Raw genomic sequence first — 18213 nt, forward strand, 5'->3', positions numbered from 1 at the left:
TTAAAATGTTTTTAAAAGCCCATGCTTTTTTACAGAAAGACCTAAGCATTCAGTAGGGAAGCAGATTTTAGCAGAGTTTTTAATTTTCACTCTTTGCATAGATAACAATGATGGGTGATTAATGGATACAAATTAGTATGTTATATGGCCATGTCTATTAAACTGCTATATGCTTTGCCCTATTCAGTGATGAAGTCAATCTGTCTGCCTAATTTATCACTTTTATTTTATTTGTGGAAAGGAAGTACTTCTATCTTTTTTTTGTAAAACATACATGTGTATCATGGAGGAGAGGGCAAAACTTGTTTGGATTAAGAGGGATATACAAGGGCATACAAAGAATTTCCCTGATTACAGTTGACTGCTGTAACATCCTATTGTCTGTCAAGATTCTGGGAAAATGGTGGGAGGATATTTATTTATTTAGTGTTTACTTGTTTTTCTGCAGTTGGGGTACTTTGGTGAAAAAGCTTTAGAATTGTAGTGTCTGTCTGTCTGTATGTATGTGTATCCTTATGTCAGCTTCAGGAATTACAAATTTTAATGTTCAAGAGAGTCTGTTACCTTGGACTAAGCCTCTTGAGAAACCTATATGCAGGTCAGGAAGCAACAGTTAGAACTGGGCATGAACAACAGACTGGTTCCAAATAGGAAAAGGAGTACGTCAAGCTGTATGTTGTCACCCTGCTTATTTAACTTATATTCAGAGTACATCATGAGAAACACTGGGCTGGAGGAAGCACAAGCAGGAATCAAGATTGCCGGGAGAAATATCAATCACCTCAGATATGCAGATGACACCACCCTTATGGCAGAAAATGAAGAGGAACTAAAAAGCCTCTTGATGAAAGTGAAAGAGGAGAGTGAAAAAGTTGGCTTAAAGCTCAACATTCAGAAAACTAAGATCATGGCATCCGGTCCCATCACTTCATGGCAGATAGATGGGGCAACAGTGGAAACAGTATCAGATATTTTGGGGGGCTTCAGAATCACTGCAGATGGTGATTGCAGCCATGAAAGTAAAAGACGCTTACTCCTTGGAAGGAAAGTTATGACCAACCTCCATAGCATTTTTTTTTTCCTCCATAGCATATTAAAAAGCAGAGACATTACTTTGCCGACTAAGGTCCGTCTAGTCAAGGCTATAGTTTTTCCAGTGGTCATGTATGGATGTGAGAGTTGGACTGTGAAGAAAACTGAGCGCCGAAGAATTGATGCTTTTGAACTGTGGTGTTGGAGAAGACTCTTGAGAGTCCCTTGGACTGCAAGGAGATCCAGCCAGTCCATCCTAAAGGAGATCAGTCCTGTGTGTTCATTGGAAGGACTGATGCTGAAGCTGAAACTCCAATACTTTGGCCACCTGATGGGAAGAGTTGACTCATTGGGAAAGACCCTGATGCTGGGAGGGACTAGGGGCAGGAGGAGAAGGGGACAACAGAGGATGAGATGGCTGGATGGCATCACCGACTTAATGGGCATGAGTCTGAGTGAACTCCAGGAGTTGGTGATGGACAGGGATGCCTGGCATGCTGCAATTCATGGGGTTACAAAGAGTCGGACACGACTGAGCGACTGAACTGAATCCTTGAAAGTTTCTCAAAGTGCTTAACTGTTAAGAGGTTGGAGCCTGAAACTTCTGGAGCAAGGAAACAGTTTCCAGTATCAGAAAATAGTACCTTAGACTTTTCCCTGTGGCTACTGGTGGTGGGCTCTATCTAAGGTTTATGTTGGAGGAGGAAGTTCCTTTTTGAAACTAACGACTTCGGTTGTATGGAAACCTGAACTCTATACTAATTGCTTGACTTAACCTGAGAACTATCATACAGGCGCTGCTTTCTAAATCCACTTTTGTATTGTTTTTTTCTGTTTCAAGAAAACAAGCCAAAAATTGTAGTGCTTCAAGTATGAGTCTTAAGCTTCAGTTATCCAGGGAGCAATTATTCAGCTTACTCATTGTTTAAATATTTGGGTTCTCTTAAATCAGATGTCTAGAAGGAAGCCTGGTGTATAAGGTGTTTCTTAGGGATCAACACACAGTGAGAGGAAGGGGGCAGGAGCAGAATTTGGCAGAAGTGCAAGGTAAGCCCTGCAGAGCCTCAGCCAACCAGGTGGAGTGATCTGGACTGAGCATTTATTGCTTGTGACAGTATCCCACATTGAACTGACAGGATGGGGTCTTCATATGTATACCTCCACTTTCCTCGGTCACCCAGCTCAGGTTGCTCTGTGAAGGGTGTCGATGTGGGCAAGGCAGCTCTTTAAATCTGATCCTGAAGGGCTGCCAGCTATTGGCTTTCCACGCCCTTGTCCTTCCATGAAGTAGAATCTGGATTTTGCAGTTCTGTCCCTAATATGATAAATCATATGTCTTGAGCGAGACTGTTGTCTTCTGTACCACATAGGATTGTTTAGATGTTTATAATAGAAATCAGCCTACTTAAGTTAATCAGCCTAATCAATTTATATACTGTACTCAGCGGCTGAGTGCAGTACCTAAAGAGCATAGGCTTTGGAGTCAGGAAGTCAGACTGCCTGGGCTCACAATTCCACCTTTAACTGTTTGCTGGTTAAGAGTTGGTTTCGGAATGTGTTTGTAACCACTTCTCTGCACGTTGCACAATGGTGTACAGAAAGCTAAGTTACTTGGCAAACGTCATATTTTTGTCCTCTTAACACTGAATTTTTTTCCTTCTAGTTTATACTTATTGAGTATATTCCCTACACTGGACTCATTTATTTTGCAACTGGAGGTTTGTACCTCTTATATCACATTTCTTTCTTTCTCCCACCCGTCTTTCCTCTGGCAGCCACCTGTCTGTATCCGTGACTCTACATGTGTCTTATTAATCTTTCTTCATTTGCTTTTTTTTAAGATTACACATTTGAGAACTCAGACAGTATTGTCTTTTTTCCGTCTGACTTATTTCATTAAGAATAATACCCTCTAGGCTCAGTGGCAAGATTTTCTTCTTTTTATGGCTGAGGAAAGTGTTAGGGCTTCCCAGGGAGCTCAGTGGTAGAGAATCCACCTGCCAGTGCAAGAGATGCAGGTTCATCCCCTGGAAAAGGAAATGGCAGCCCACTCCAGTATTCTTGCTGGGGTAATCCCTTGGACAGAGTAGCCTGGCAGGCTACAGTCCATGGGGTCACAAGAGTCAGACAGGACGTAACAACTAAAGAACAACAATGTTCTATTATTTATGTGTACCCCGCTTTCTTTACCCATTCATCTATTAATGGGCACTTAGGTTGCTTCCATATCTTGGCTGTTGTAAACACTGATTTGTTTAAAAATAGGATCATCTTGATTTGATATAATGTTAATCAGATGAATGCAAATTTGTGGATCTGGTAAAAAGTGCACCTAAGAAAATATATAGAATTATCACTTAAGACTTGATTTTCTTATTAGTTTGATGTCAGTGTTCTTAATGCCTGCTGTCTTTGGCATAAATTAAACAATGTATGCCTAAAAATAAAGTTGAAAACTAGAGAATCATCAGTTTCCTATGGTGGCTAGAATTATCCAGCTGAGTAATAAATCCACAAGGCAGCTGAATCATGAACAGACTCATTTGATTTCCACAAATTATTGCTCATACATTTGGAGGCTCTTATTGTTTAAAGGAAAAAGTTGTAAATACCTATATTTGAAAAATCAGAACAGATACCATTATTGCCTCATAAACATTTCAGAACACCTTCGTGACCCCTAGGAGATTGAAGCATCTGTAAGAAAGTTCTACTGTATACTCTAATGTCTCCTTATTCATCTTCCAAGTTTCAGTTTATTATCCTCTAAGTCACTCTTTTCCTGCCCAAGTTTAGGTTAGACCCTCTGCTTTACACACTTCTAAATCACTCTGCATTGCTCCTATGAGAGTACATTTGTCAACTTAATGTAAGTATCTTTGCTTTTATCCCACCAGGCTGGAAACTCCTTGGGGAAGAGATTGTGTCTTACTCCATTGTATTTTCAATCTATAATACTGCACTTGGCATATCACTGATGCTTACAATCTGTTTAGTTTTAAGAAAATAAAAGATATGGTAAGACACACATAATAACTAAGGGAAAAAACTAGCCACTTGGCTAGATTTGGTTCAAATAACAAGAAGATAAGAACGTTAGCTTCTTTTTAAAAATTCTATTCAATTCAGTTGTGTCCAACTCTTTGCGACCCCATGAACCGCAGCATGCCAGGCCTCCCTGTCCATCACCAACTCCCAGAATTCACTCAAACTCATGTCCATCGAGTCGATGATGTCATCTAACCATCTGTCATCCCCTTCTCTTCCTGCTTTCAATCTTTCCCAGCATCATGGTCTTTTCAAATGAGTCAACTCTTTGCATCAGGTGGCCCAAAGTATTGGAGTTTCAGCTTCAACATCAGACCTTCCAATGAACACCCAGGACTAATCTCCTTTAGGATGGACTGGTTGGATCTCCTTGCAGTCCAAGGGACTCTCAAGAGTCTTCTCCAACACCACAGTTCAAAAGCATCAATTCTTCAGCACTCAGCTTTCTTTATAGTCTAACTCTCACATCCATACATGACTACAGGAAAAACCATAGTCTTGACTAGAAGGACCTTTGTTGGCAAGGTGATATCTCTGCTTTTGAATATGCTATCTAGGTTGGTCATAACTTTCCTTCCAAGGAGTAAGCGTCTTTTAATTTCATGACTGCAGTCACCATCTACAGTGATTTTGGAGCCCAGAAAAATAAAGTCTGACACTGTTTCCACTGTTGCCCCATCTATTTCCCATGAAGTGATGGGACCGGATGCCATGATCTTCGTTTTCTGAATGTTGAGCTTTAAGCCAATTTTTTCACTCTCCTCTTTCACTTTCATCAAGAGGCTCTTTAGTTCCTCTTCACTTTAGTTCCTCTTCACTTTCTGCCATAAGGTTGATGTCATCTCAATATCTGAGATTATTGATATTTCTCCCGGCAATCTTGATTCCAGCTTGTGCTTCCTCCAGCCCAGCGTTTCTCATGATGTACTCTGAATATAAATTAAATAAGCAGGGTGACAATATACAGCCTTGACCTACTCCTTTTCCTATTTGGAACCAGTCTGTTGTTCCATGTCCAGTTCTAACTGTTGCTTCCTGACCTGCATACAGGTTTCTCAAGAGGCAGGTCAGGTGGTCTGGTATTCCCATCTCTGTCAGAATTTTCCACAGTTTATTGTGATCCACACAGTCAAAGGCTTTGGCATAGTCAATAAAGCAGAAATAGATGTTTTTCTGAAACTCTTGTGCTTTTTCGATGATCCAGCGGATGTTGGCAATTTGATCTCTGGTTACTCTGCCTTTTCTGAAACCAGCTTGAACATCTGGAAGTTCATGGTTCAATTAGGCAATATTAACTTACACTAACAGAATAGAGTTAGTAGTCATCAGTATTTTCTATGAGGCTTACTGGTTGGTGCTTCACAGCAATCCCAGTAGATTTTACAAATGAGTCTCAAAAGGTTAAAAGAATTTGATTTGCTTGAAGGCACAGTTTTTAATTTCAAACTCAATTTGTCTGACTCAAAGCTTTGGTCTTTGTTTCTCAATAAAAAGAAGCAGCCAGAATAGACAAAGTGGTACTCTTGAAGAGTTACTCATATGACATTTAGAATATAGTTTTTAGTTTTATTTGTTCTGTTTTAAAAGAAACATTGACATTGTAAAATACTTGAGAACAGGGTATTGCCTCAGGGGAGAAAGAGCTGAAAAAGACTGTCCTTTCAGGAACAGTTGAAGACACTAAAGAGCATTTCCTTGGAGAGGGAGTATACTCTGCGTGGCTACAGTAGTTGGAAAAAACAGGGCCAGAGGGTACAAGTTATAAGAAAGTGTTAGTAGATTTAGGTTGGATACAAAACAACTCTCTTAGAGGAGATTTTTAAAAATAGAATAGCGTTTTAAAAATTGAAGCCCTGTTTAAATAGTAGGTATTACTGGTGAGAGTTTCGTAAGCATTTTACATCTCACAAGGAACATTTTTGACAAAACTGTGATCTAGTCATAAGCCCAGGGTAGGGGGTACTTCAAGTGAAGATACAAAGAGATTCTGATTTATCCAAGATCTCCTGCCGCGTGTCACTGGTAGAATTAGGATTTTTCCTAAGTGTGACTCACTATTTCATGCTGTTTCCACTTTAATAGGCAGATGACCATGTATCATAGGAAATAACCATATTTGAGGAAGAAGTTAGACTGTATTGTTGTAAATTTCTCTTCTGACTTTGAAAATCTTTGATTTTCTAAAGATTAAAATTTGACTGCCTTTGCTTGTTCACTACTTCAAAGCCTTTGCCTAACCTATCTCCCAAATAAATGCTTATCTTTAAACTTTGTTTTTTCTCTTATCTAAGTAGTTTCTAGAAAAACTTCCATCTTTTTTAAATTTAATTCTAATCTTTTGCAGTCCCATTCCTCCTTACTCAACAATCCCTTCTGTATCTTTAGGAGGCTGGAAGATCCTAACCAACCAGTTTCCCCTTTCCTTTACTTCCTCCCTCAACTGCCCTTCCTCCAATTTAATTTTCCTACAGAATCCAAAATTCTTGATTCTTTGATGCTAACATTTATGACTATAATAAAGATTTTTTCATGATTTCTGATGACTTATGCACCAACTTCATCTTTGCCAATACATGACCGAAGGGATGATAGTCTCTTATCTATCACCATCTTTTATCATCTTTAAGGTATTGGTACTTATCTTGCCCTTTTGCTCATATCCTTCTCACTTGGAAGATCTCCTTTATTGCCATATGGTTTTGATCTTTGTTTTTACTCTTGCTTGTTTCTTTAATCACTCTTTAGTTCTTCCCCATTAGCTCTGTCCACCATCTCCTTTCTGAAAGCACCAAGAGTATCCAACCAGAATTCCACTGTTAATGACTTTACTGTTACACTCCCCTCCCAAATTGCTTGACACCTTGGTTTGTTGTTCTTGTTCATTCACTCTGTCATGTCTGACTCTTTGCAACCCCGTGGACTGCAACATGGCAGGCTTCCCTGTCCTTCACCATCTCCCGGAGCTTGCTCAAACTTGTGTCCATTGAGTTGGTGATATCATCCAGCCATCTAGCCTTCTGTAACCCCCTTCTCCTCCTGCCTTCATTCTTTCCCACCGTCAGGGTCTCTTCCAGTTCTCCGCATCAGGTAGCCAAAGTATTGGAGTTTCAGCTTCAGCATCAGTCCTTCCAATGAACATTCAGGATTGATTTCCTTTGGGATTGACTGTTGATCTCCTTGTTGTCCAAGGGACTCTCAAGAGTCTTCTCCAACACCACAGTTCAAAAGCATCTATTCTTCCATGCTCAGCCTTCTTTATGGTCCAACTCTCACATCCATACGTGACTACTAGAAAAACCAGTAACTTTGACTAGACGAACCTTTGTTGTCAAAGTAATGTCTCTGCTTTGGTCCACCTTGGTTGAAAGTGGAAGTTGCTCCGTCATGTCTGACTCTTTGCATCCCCATGGACTATACAGTCCATAGAATTCTCCGGGCCAGAATACTGGAGTGGATAGCCATTCCTTTCTCCAGGGGATCTTCCAACGCAGGGACTGAATCCAGGTCTGCATTGCAGGCGAATTCTTTACCAGCTGAGCTACCAGGAAAGCCACCTTAGTTAATGGATTACAGATCTTGTTCCAAGAAATGTAGGATTCTGTAGTGATCCTTCAGTGGCTCCAGAAAGACTGGAAAACATTACCCTGCCTGAGTGAATCCCTGAGGCTCAGGGTTTGATTTTCCTCTCGTTCTGTATTCTTTCTTTCTGGGCTCAACTCAGCCTTGAAGCTTACTTTCCAATTACTGGTTCCCCCAACTCATCCCCATTGGTTTACACTTTTCCCACAACTGAATCAGGTTCTCCTCTGCTCCTTGTGTGTTGTCATTTGAACACTTAAGTACTTTTGCTTTATGGTACAGTTGTTTAAAGCTAGTGAAATCTTTTATTCACAATCTTTATTCCCTAAATTTAACACAGTACCTTTTCCTTGGTAGAAGCTTGGTAAACAGTTAATGAATTGAATCCATTTGTTACCAAATTAAATTGTATGTACCCTGCTCAGGCTGTAGCCCCCTAAGGCCCCCTGCCTCCACGGGGAAGGTTTTTTCCCCCCTTTCGTGTTACAGCAGCCAAACAATGAAACCAAAGCGGGATTGAAGCAACACAAACTTTATTCAGTGGCCAGAGAATGGAGAAGTGGGAACTTAGTTCAGTAGTCAAATTGTCCCCTTAATGGCAAGAGGGATTTGCTTTTAAGGAATAAAAGATAATAGGGAGAGGAGTAAGACTAATGATGGGGAAGTATATGCATTGGTTTTCTGGGAAAAAGGCAAGGTTTTCCTGCAAACAGACACCACCACCTTTCTGTCTTTTGGTCCATGACTTCCATTCATGGCTGTAGGTAGGAGTGTCATTTTGTACACCAATGTAGTACAAAAAAAATCACTGTAGAAAGAGATTCAGGGTCTTTTGGAGATCAGATTCATCACCATCTTGATTTCAGTTTTTTGTTTTTCTCTCCCTATAGCTTCCTTTGTGTCCAGACCCTGTGATTAAAGATATGTTAATTCCTGTTCAAGGGAAGGGTTGGTTGATTTTGAGCAAGGGTCTGGTGACAGCTCTGGTAACACATAGATGCAACCCATACTATTTCCAGAGCTTTTCAACTTCTCACCATGCCTGCTTCCCCTCTCCTCTTAATGTAAGATTGATTAAACATCATTCTTCTCATAACAATCTTTGGTTGTTTCCTGTTGTTTATAGGATAAAGTCCCCTAGGCATTCATCTCTAGACCCACAAATTAATCTCTACCTTTGAATCCTTATTTCTCACTGTTGCAGTGCAGTTTTTCATTGCAGTCAGGCTGGTCCATAAACTCTCCTGAAGTTTTTGTTTCCCTTCTCTTGTTATTTCTCTACCTGGAATGCCTTTGCAAGCCTCCTTTTCCTTTGCTAATCTTTGAACTTTTAGTAAATAAGTGTATATTATTTGGTACTTTATTATATATTGGTCTGTGACCTTTTCTTTAAGGTTGTTAGGAGACATTATTTAGCTTTTTATCTGTGCATGTATTTTATTTCTATTATTAAATTGTCTATAATAAGTTAGACCCGCAGTTACAAAGAAACTTTCTACTTTGGGATCTGTAACTAGTTTTCTATTTGGACTCAGTACATTGTTTGGGTCTTTCAGGTTGTACATCTTAAAGTAAATAAGTTGAACTAAATTTCCTAAACTGTTCTGTATTCTGCTAAAAGCAGGGGGTGGGGGGAGGTAGGGATGATCACAGAAACATTTTAAAGATAGATTATACATTTAAACTTTTTTTTTTAACATAAGATACAATTTGTTAGATGGTAAAAAATAAAGTAGGGAAGGAGGGAGGTATGTTACAATTTTAAATAGATGGGCAAATAGGCAAAAAAGCCTCTCAGAGTGGGGGATATTTGAGTGAAGACCTGAAGGAGGTATAGGAGCTGACATCCAGGAGAAGAGTACTCCAGACAAGGGGAATAGTGTGTAGAAAGACCCTGAGGCGGAATGTGTATGTGTTTTGAGTAATAACAGAGTCCCGTGTTTATGCGGCATGATAAAGGTAAAGAGTAGTTGGGGAAGTCAGAGGGCTAAATGGCAGGGCAAGAGGTTGCAGGGCTAGAAAAGCCATTGGAAAGACATCACATTCCTTGTTACAGTCCATGGGATATTTTCTGTGGAATACCTTGTATAGGGATACAATTCTGAGTTTTAACAAATGTAGATTATATAAAACTACAGTTTTAATAACTGTAGACTATCTGAGAACGAGGTAATTTTAACCAAATCTTAAGAATTTTATATTCTATTTTACTTTGAAGAAGTGGTAATAACTACACCAGAGTTTACTACCTATGGGCTTCCCTGATGGCTCAGACGGTAAAGCGTCTGTCTACAATGCAGGAGATCCGGGTTCAAGCCCTGGGTTGGGAAGATCCCCTGGAGAAGGGAATGGCAACCCACTCCAGGACTATTGCCTGGAAAATCCCATGGACAGAGGAGCCTGGTAGACTATAGTCCACGGGGTTGCAAAGAGTCAGACACGACTGAGCAACTTCACTTCACTTCACTACCTATATTGGTTCTTTTGCTTTAAAGTTTCTAATTATAACTTAATTTCTTTTTTATTATAGGTAAATTAACATGATGGATTTCTCCAAGCTCCCCAAAATACGTGATGAAGATAAAGAAAGCACATTTGGTTATGTGCATGGGGTCTCAGGACCTGGTGAGTAATACATAATAATCATAATAGTAAAAATCCCTAATATCAGTTAATATCCTCTCAAGATGTTTTAGGCAGAAATACACAAGTTTCTCTTCACCTATGTATATTCTCTCTTTAGAAGATTTCATACCTGCTGTAAGACTGAGGCAATACTTCCACCATAAGGGTTACTATAACATTTATTATCCAAATTTGATAATTATTATGTAAGTGTATAGATGGTATTATATGTCTTAAATTATTTTTGTTTTTAAATCTGAGGTTAAAAAGGTATAAAGTTTATAGGTTTTATTTTGTGATACCTAAATGTCTGTTAATGTGATTTAAATTTTAGTAATTGCTTTTAGAACATTTCTCAGAAATATCAACCATGGCTCTTTGCATGTATAAATCCTTCTGAGTGATGATTCAGATATCACGTAACTAGCTACCTGTAGCAAAATAGTCTTATGACATGATAATGAGAATGGAAAGCAGTTTATGTTTGTTTTGCCCACAACTTGGAGTACTGCATTTTAAATAATAAATAAATCTCCTCCTAGTATTAAGTTTGTTATTCCACATTTCCACTGCAAAATGTGATTCAGTTTCTGTTGGTAAAACTACTCATTGATTTGTAATCCTTAGTGTCATGAATATTCACTTTTCCTTGTCTTTTTAGAAACCTCATGTTGTAATCTTTCTGATGTTCTAATCACAGTAGAGGTGATGGTACTTTGGGGTGTTAATACAAGTGAAGATTACCAGTCACTGGGCCGCTTATTTCTCCCTAGTAAGCTTATACTGCTTAGAACTTGGTGTTTGAGCTTGAATTTTTAGCAAATAATGTATTTCACTACTTTCAACATCTTCACCATTCAGAGAAACAGTTTTTCACCTTGATGATCATAAGGCCTTTAAGGAAGACAGACTGTACATAGGAAACTTTTAGGGAAAAAGCAAAGAACACTCTCAAAAGAGTTTAGGCGAAAATATTTCTCTGAAATTTGTCAACATTTTAGTTATCTGTGGTATTTCAGTGTGGGCCTCCCAGGTGGCACTAGTGGTAAAGAGCGTGCATGCTGATGAAGGAGGCGTGAGAGACGCGGGTTAGGTCCTCGGGCGGGAAGATCCCTGGAGGAGGGCGTGACAACCCCCTCCAGTATTCTTGCCTGGAGAATCCCATGGGCAGAGGAGCCTGGTGGGCTACAGTCCATGGGGTCACAGAGTCGGATGTGATTGGAGGGCTTAGCACACATTTCTATGCTTCTTAACTATTCTTATAGATACAGAGGTAAATATTGATAAAAGAAATAAACTTCCATTGTTCTAATGTAAGTTAAGTAAATATTAGTTCCCTGATAGTTTCTACTTGAATATTACCTAATTCATAGTTCTAATTAATTGTATCCGAAGGCTAAATATTGAAATAGACTTACTCCTTTGAGGCCTGCGCAGGTCCCAACCTGTCTGTGGTTTGGGGTTGCTATCTGCCTCATAGAGCAAATTCGAGGCTTTGTCTTCTGGGAAGACAAAAGTCGTCTTCTCCTGAAAAGACCTCTTACACAGTTAGTGTTGGCATCTTCCAGGAATAGGAGGGCAGGAATTGAGACCTTAGGAGTCTGGTAGGGAGAGGCAGAGATAGAAAAGTTGAGGCCTCAGTGCAGGGGAGGGGTTACAGCGTGGCAACCAGTCAGGGCTGAGCAGAGGGTCGAGGAGACAGAATGCTCTTCCTCTGGGGGTGCTGTCATTCTGGGAGTGCATCTAAGGTAATTCAGTGGAAAACGGTGCTCACAAAACTCGTGTGCATCTGTTACAGCCCACCGCATTCCTACACATTTTAGAGGGATAGATAGTGTTGGCGTGACATGCCTGAGAAACTGTAAAATGTTCCTGCATTGCAGGCGGATACTTTTACCACTGTACCACCTGGGATGCCCAAATGCAAATGGGAGTTTTTCTAGGTAGATCTGTCCAGGAAGAGTTTCAGGAACCACTGGTATAAAGTGTTAGAAACTAAAGTGGTTGTTTTATGTGATATTTCTCAAAGGAATGGTGAAAACAGAGCGTGCTGACGATTTTTAGTTTTAGTCTTTTATTATTATTTTTTTTCCCAGTACCCACCATTCCTTGTATTATAGCAACCTAGATTGATCAAAACTTGCCTAAGTGCTTCTAGTTAAGAGTTCAAAGTATATTTGTCGTATAGAACTTCAAAATTAAAATAGTATTCATGTGTATCATGTAAACAAGTAATCTTAGCCTAAAGCCTAACAAAATTTTATTCTGTTATCCCATCTATGATATAAGCAAAAAAATGTGTCTTTTTGATTAACAAAACAAAAAGAAATGGAAGAAAATATTTGTAGTGATGTGACTATCAGAGGGTTAATATACAAAATACACAAACAGCTAATATAACTCCATATAGAAAAACCAAAACAACCCAATCAAAAAAATGGACAGAAGACCTAAATAGACACCTTACCAAATAAGACATACAGATGGCCAACAGGTACATGAAAAGATGTTCAGCATCACTAATTATTAGAGAAATGCAAATCAAAACCACAGTGAGGTATCTTCTCACAGCAGTGAGAATGGCTGCCATCAAAAAGTCTGCAAATAATAAATGCTGAAGAGGGTGTGGAGGAAAGAGAACCCTCCTACACTGTTGGTGGGAATGTAAATTGGTGTAACTACTATGGAAAACAGTACAAGTTTCCTTAAAAATAAAAATAGAGCTATATATAATTCAGCAGTCCCATTCATGACTATATATCCAGAAAAGAGGAAAACTGTAATTTAAAAAGATATATGTATCCCAGTGTTCATAGCATAACTATTTATAGCAGCCGAAAACCAGAAGCAACCTAAGTGTCCATCGGCAGATGATCAGTTTAAGAGGATGTGGTATATATACGCAATGGAACGTTCTTCAGCCGCATAAAGAATGAAATATTGCTGTTTGCTGCAACATGGATGAACCTAGAGAATGTTAGAAGAAAACCAGACAAAGATAAATATTGTGTGATATCCCTTATATGTGGAATCTAAAAAATAATGCAAATAAATCTGTATATGAAGCAGAAACAGACACTCATAGAAAACAAATTTATGGTCAACAGTGGGGAGAGGGAGGGAGAGACAAATCAGGAGTCTGGGTTTAACAAATGCAAACTACTGTACATAAAATAGATAAGCAACACTGATTTACTATACAGCACATGGAATTATACTCAACATATTATAATAATCTATAGAAAATCTGAAATATATATATATATCTGAATCGTGTTATATATGTGAAACGAACAGTGTTTTAAATCAAGTATAATTTTTTTTTAATGTACTTTTTGAGAGACTGTGTCCCATAGGTGTTTTATTTTTCCTGTAAATATGTGAGAGAAGTGTATTAACAAACTTATGGGGTATTTTGATTCTATGGAACTTTTCAGAGTCTTGAGTCGTTAAAATACTCACCTGTTCCTTTCAGTGGTTACAGCCTGTGACATGGCAGGCGCAGCCATGTATGAGCTGGTGAGAGTGGGCCACAGCGAGTTGGTTGGAGAGATTATCCGATTAGAGGGAGACATGGCTACCATCCAGGTGTATGAAGAAACTTGTATCCTTTTTACTTCAATTTCTGGCCATTTTCTACAAGTCAGAATTTAAAGATTTTTGGCAAAGGTAAAAGCAACACCAGCAGTATCAGAAACATGGAATGCTGGTGTTTTGAAGAAAGCTGATAGATAGAAGTTTATTGAAAGGTACTAGGAATCAGTGCTCTTATTTTGAGAAATCAGTATTATCTCCTGAACTTTCATTGCTGTTAATATTTCACTGCTGACTACTTAATTAAGTTTTATTTGCTACAGCTTTTTTGCCATGCAGAAATATATGCTTCAGTTCAGTTCAGTTCAGTCGCTCAGTCGTGTCCAACTCTTTGTGAGCCCATGAATCGCAGCACGCCAAGCCTCCCTGTCCATCACCAACTCCCGGAGTTCACTCAGACTCACTTCCATCGAGTCTGTGATGCCATCCAGCCATCTCATCCTCGGTCGTCCCCTTCTCCTCCTGCCCCCAATCCCTCCCAGCATCAGAGTCTTTTCCAGTGAGTCAACTCTTCACATGACGTGGCCAAAGTACTGGAGTTTCAGCTTTAGCATCAATCCTTCCAAAGAAATCCCAGGGCTGATCTCCTTCAGAATGGACTGGCTGGCTCTTCTTGCAGTCCAAGGGATTCTCAAGAGTCTTCTCCAACACCACAGTTCAAACGCATCAATTCTTCGGCGCTCAGCCTTCTCCACAGTCCAACTCTCACATCCATACATGACCACAGGAAAAACCATAGCCTTGACTAGACGGACCTTAGTCAGCAAAGTAATGTCTCTGCTTTTGAATATGCTATCTAGGTTGGTCATAACTTTTCTTCCAAGGAGTAAGTGTCTTTTAATTTCATGGCTGCAATCACCATCTGCAGTGATTTTGGAGGCCCCCCCCCAAAAAAATAAAGTCTGACACTGATTCCACTGTTGCCCCATCTATTTCCTATGAAGTGATGGGACCGGATGCCATGACCTTAGTTTTCTGAATGTTGAGCTTTAAGCCAACTTTTTCACTCTCCACTTTCACTTTCATCAAGAGGCTTCTTAGTTCCTCTTCACTCTACAGAACCTCTTCTCTCTATGTCAGTATTGGAGTGCTAAATTCTAAACAAAAGCACCTGAAATTAATAAAATTAAAAGTCTTCATAGCTATGAAATCATCACTAATCAAAAGGATTTTTTTCTGTTGTTAGATTTATCTTTTATTTAGCCTTTCACATGGTTTAAAGATTTAAAGGAAACAAATCAACGTGTGTATAGTGAGAACCTGCTCCACTTTCGTCATCCTGTATTTGGCCAGTTTTCAAAACAGACATGCATTCATGCAACCAGTTTTGTTAGTTCCACTTACTATATATCCTTCTAGTTTTTTACTTGAACCATTATAAATGTATATTTTTATTTCCTTTTTTTCCCCAGAAGATAGTATAAGTGCTGTTCTATACCTTTTATTCACTTAAAAATATATGTATTGTGGAAGATGGATAGCTATGTGATAAATAAAATGCAGTGTGTACGGTAGATCACTGTAATATTCTTTTAACTTTGCTGTAGGCTTGAAATATTTTTATAAACAAATACTGGAAATTAAAGTATATTTTGGAGATCTTTCGTGCAAAATTCATAAAAGTACCTGTCCTTTTTTACAGCTACATAGAATTCTAGCATATGAATCACTTATTAATAAATCTCTTAATGATTGTTAAGTCTTAAAATATTTTTGGGTTGTTTCTCAGTCTTAAGAGTTTAAGATTTTTTCTAATTCTAATATCCTTTTTAAGGAACTGATATTCCTCATCAATATAATTGAAGCAATGTATTATAGAGAGGCTTTTGAATCTGTTTTTAGCCTGTGGGTCCCAAACTGTACCCAAGGCACTCTGGGCAGCTGCAGCAAACTCATGTGGTGCCCCAGGATGTTTTAAGGATTTGCGGTAAACACAAGAATATTCGACATCTTCTTAGACACCATGAGAACTAGTAGCTTGAGATAATAAGCAGTTTCATTATCTGGCTGCACTATATTCTTGTCGATGATGTCATATCTTTGTGAAGCTGAGTTTTTGGCAATTGCTAAGCCAAAAACCAGGTGTCATATGAAAATGATGTGGATTCGGTATTCAGTCTGACTCCTAGGTTTGGAAATTATAGACTACCCAACAGGCACATAAATCCCCTTTGCAAGAACTGAGATTATTTAAAAATGAAATTAAAATGTTCCTTTTTCTTTCAATTTATGTGTCTTTTTGTTTCAATTAATCTGTCTTTTTCTTTCAAAGTGTTACTTATTAGACACATAAAGTTATTAAAATGTTTGAGCATGATTATTTAGTAGATGGAATTATTAAATATATCTTTTGTTGTAGATCTCGATGAAAAAGTTACCAAAACACTCACGATGCTATGGACCATATGTTTGAGAATCTCAGGTTTAGCTTCTTATATGTCATTTCCTGTTAAGCTGCGGTACTTCTTTATTTTATAGTATCTCTGGTATTTCATAGTGAGTTTTCCTCAACCACCGTTCCCAGCTGGTGTGTCTGTTGGAGACCCTGTACTGCGCACTGGTAAACCCCTCTCAGTTGAGCTTGGTCCAGGCATTATGGGCGCCATTTTTGATGGTATTCAAAGACCTTTGTCGGATATCAGCAGTCAGACTCAAAGTATTTACATTCCCAGAGGAGTAAATGTGTCTGCTCTTAGCAGAGATGTCAAGTGGGATTTCACACCTTGCAAAAACCTACGGGTATGCCTTTGTAATCAAAATTTCTAAAGTTGGTGAAAGAATGTGAAAAGAGTGTTTAGTGAACTGTTTTGTACTCTTCGTCAAAATAAAAGTGGACCACAGAAGCATGGTTTACTTGTGTTTTTTTTTAAAGCTCCACAAGAAGGATTACAGAACAAATAATGTTTTATTGATAAGTGAGGCAAATGAGTTAAATAATGGCAAAGGGTGTTTCCTTGATGTTTATTGAACGTTAAATGGCTTGACATTTCTTTGGGTATTAAGCAACAAGTATGTTTGTTCTCCAGGTTGGTAGTCACATTACTGGTGGAGATATTTACGGAATTGTCAATGAGAACTCTCTCATCAAACACAAAATCATGTTGCCTCCACGAAACCGAGGAACTGTCACCTACATTGCTCCACCTGGAAATTACGATACCTCTGTAAGTATCATATAAACTTTAACGCACATGAGTGGCCCCACTGATATAGTGACCCAGCTGTAGAACTCTGAATAGTTACAGAATTCATATTTAATATGTAAGTTTTAAGTTACTTTCATAATTTAAGATATTTTCCTTTAAAACGAGCTTAGGAATACAAAAGGCAAAATATATTGTTTCTTTTTGAAGAGAAACAGCTAGTACAGTATTTTCTTACCTTCTTAACTTATGCTACATTATTTAAACCCCTGATTCTTTTCTCTTTCTTTTGGTCACACCATGGAGTATGGGGGAGCATAGTTCCCCGACCAGAGATGAAACCCGTGCTCCCTGCAGTGGAAACACGGAGTCTTAACCGCTGGACTGCCAGGGAAGTTCCCAAACCCCTGATTCTTTAGGCATAGAAGAGACTTTGATCTTAATTTTCAGTCTCTATTCACATAATGAATCATAGAATGGACTGTAAGTTCTTAATCTCAGTGAACCGTTTCAAACTTAGTCTTTTGCTGTTATTGATAATCACATCATATCAAATACAGTAGATACATGATAATCTTTGTGGGTTTAAAGAATCTTTATTGGGAAGGTCATTGTAGCATATAACTTTTTCCCAATAAGATATGATGATAACAATTTTCTGATCATCTCACATGAATAAGTTCTGTGCTCTCTGGCATAATAGAGAACAGAAGAATTAAGATTGGGGTTCTGGGCAGTCAGCTATCCTTACTCACTAGCTTAGAGAATCACTCACCTACAAGTTAAAGAACAGTCCTAAAGTGGAAGTTCAGATTCATGTATCAACAAGATTACAAATTTCTGTAGGTCTTTGGACCATGAGAACGTTTGTGAACAGTTAAAACCATCTCACTGTTTACAGATGTTAAGAATTACTCATTATCTTTTTGCTTTTGTAAATAATTTAAAATATTTAACTTTATTAAATATTTTAGGATTCTTAATTAGGTTAGTATTTTTCATTAAAGCGGTGCAAGCGGATTATAATAAAGTAAAAAAACAAAGAATGGAAAATAAATTATGAAAGTTTTCATTTCTTCCCTCTCTCAGTTCCAGGAATATCTTTTGTATCCTTCAGGGATTTTTCCTGTGTATATTCATGTAATTTATTTAACTGTTTCTCTATTACTTCAAATAACTTCTTTCCCAAAAA

The 18213-nt window shown here is 38.4% G+C and overlaps 1 protein-coding gene across 2 annotated transcripts in view; it reads left to right on the forward strand.

Annotated features, from left to right (window-relative positions):
• The window catches only part of ATP6V1A (ATPase H+ transporting V1 subunit A), a 62927-nt gene that overhangs the window by 19594 nt on the left and 25120 nt on the right, over positions 1–18213 (forward strand). For both annotated transcript variants that reach the window (XM_005674936.3, XM_005674937.3), the window contains exons 2-5: positions 10190–10284; positions 13760–13888; positions 16403–16617; positions 16905–17042. In XM_005674936.3, the coding sequence (XP_005674993.1) occupies positions 10200–10284; positions 13760–13888; positions 16403–16617; positions 16905–17042 (567 nt within the window). In that variant the 5' untranslated portion in view covers positions 10190–10199. The remainder of the gene's footprint in view (positions 1–10189; positions 10285–13759; positions 13889–16402; positions 16618–16904; positions 17043–18213) is intronic.

The sequence above is a fragment of the Capra hircus genome, chromosome 1, assembly GCF_001704415.2.
Source record: "Capra hircus breed San Clemente chromosome 1, ASM170441v1, whole genome shotgun sequence".
Taxonomy (NCBI): Eukaryota; Metazoa; Chordata; class Mammalia; order Artiodactyla; family Bovidae; genus Capra; species Capra hircus.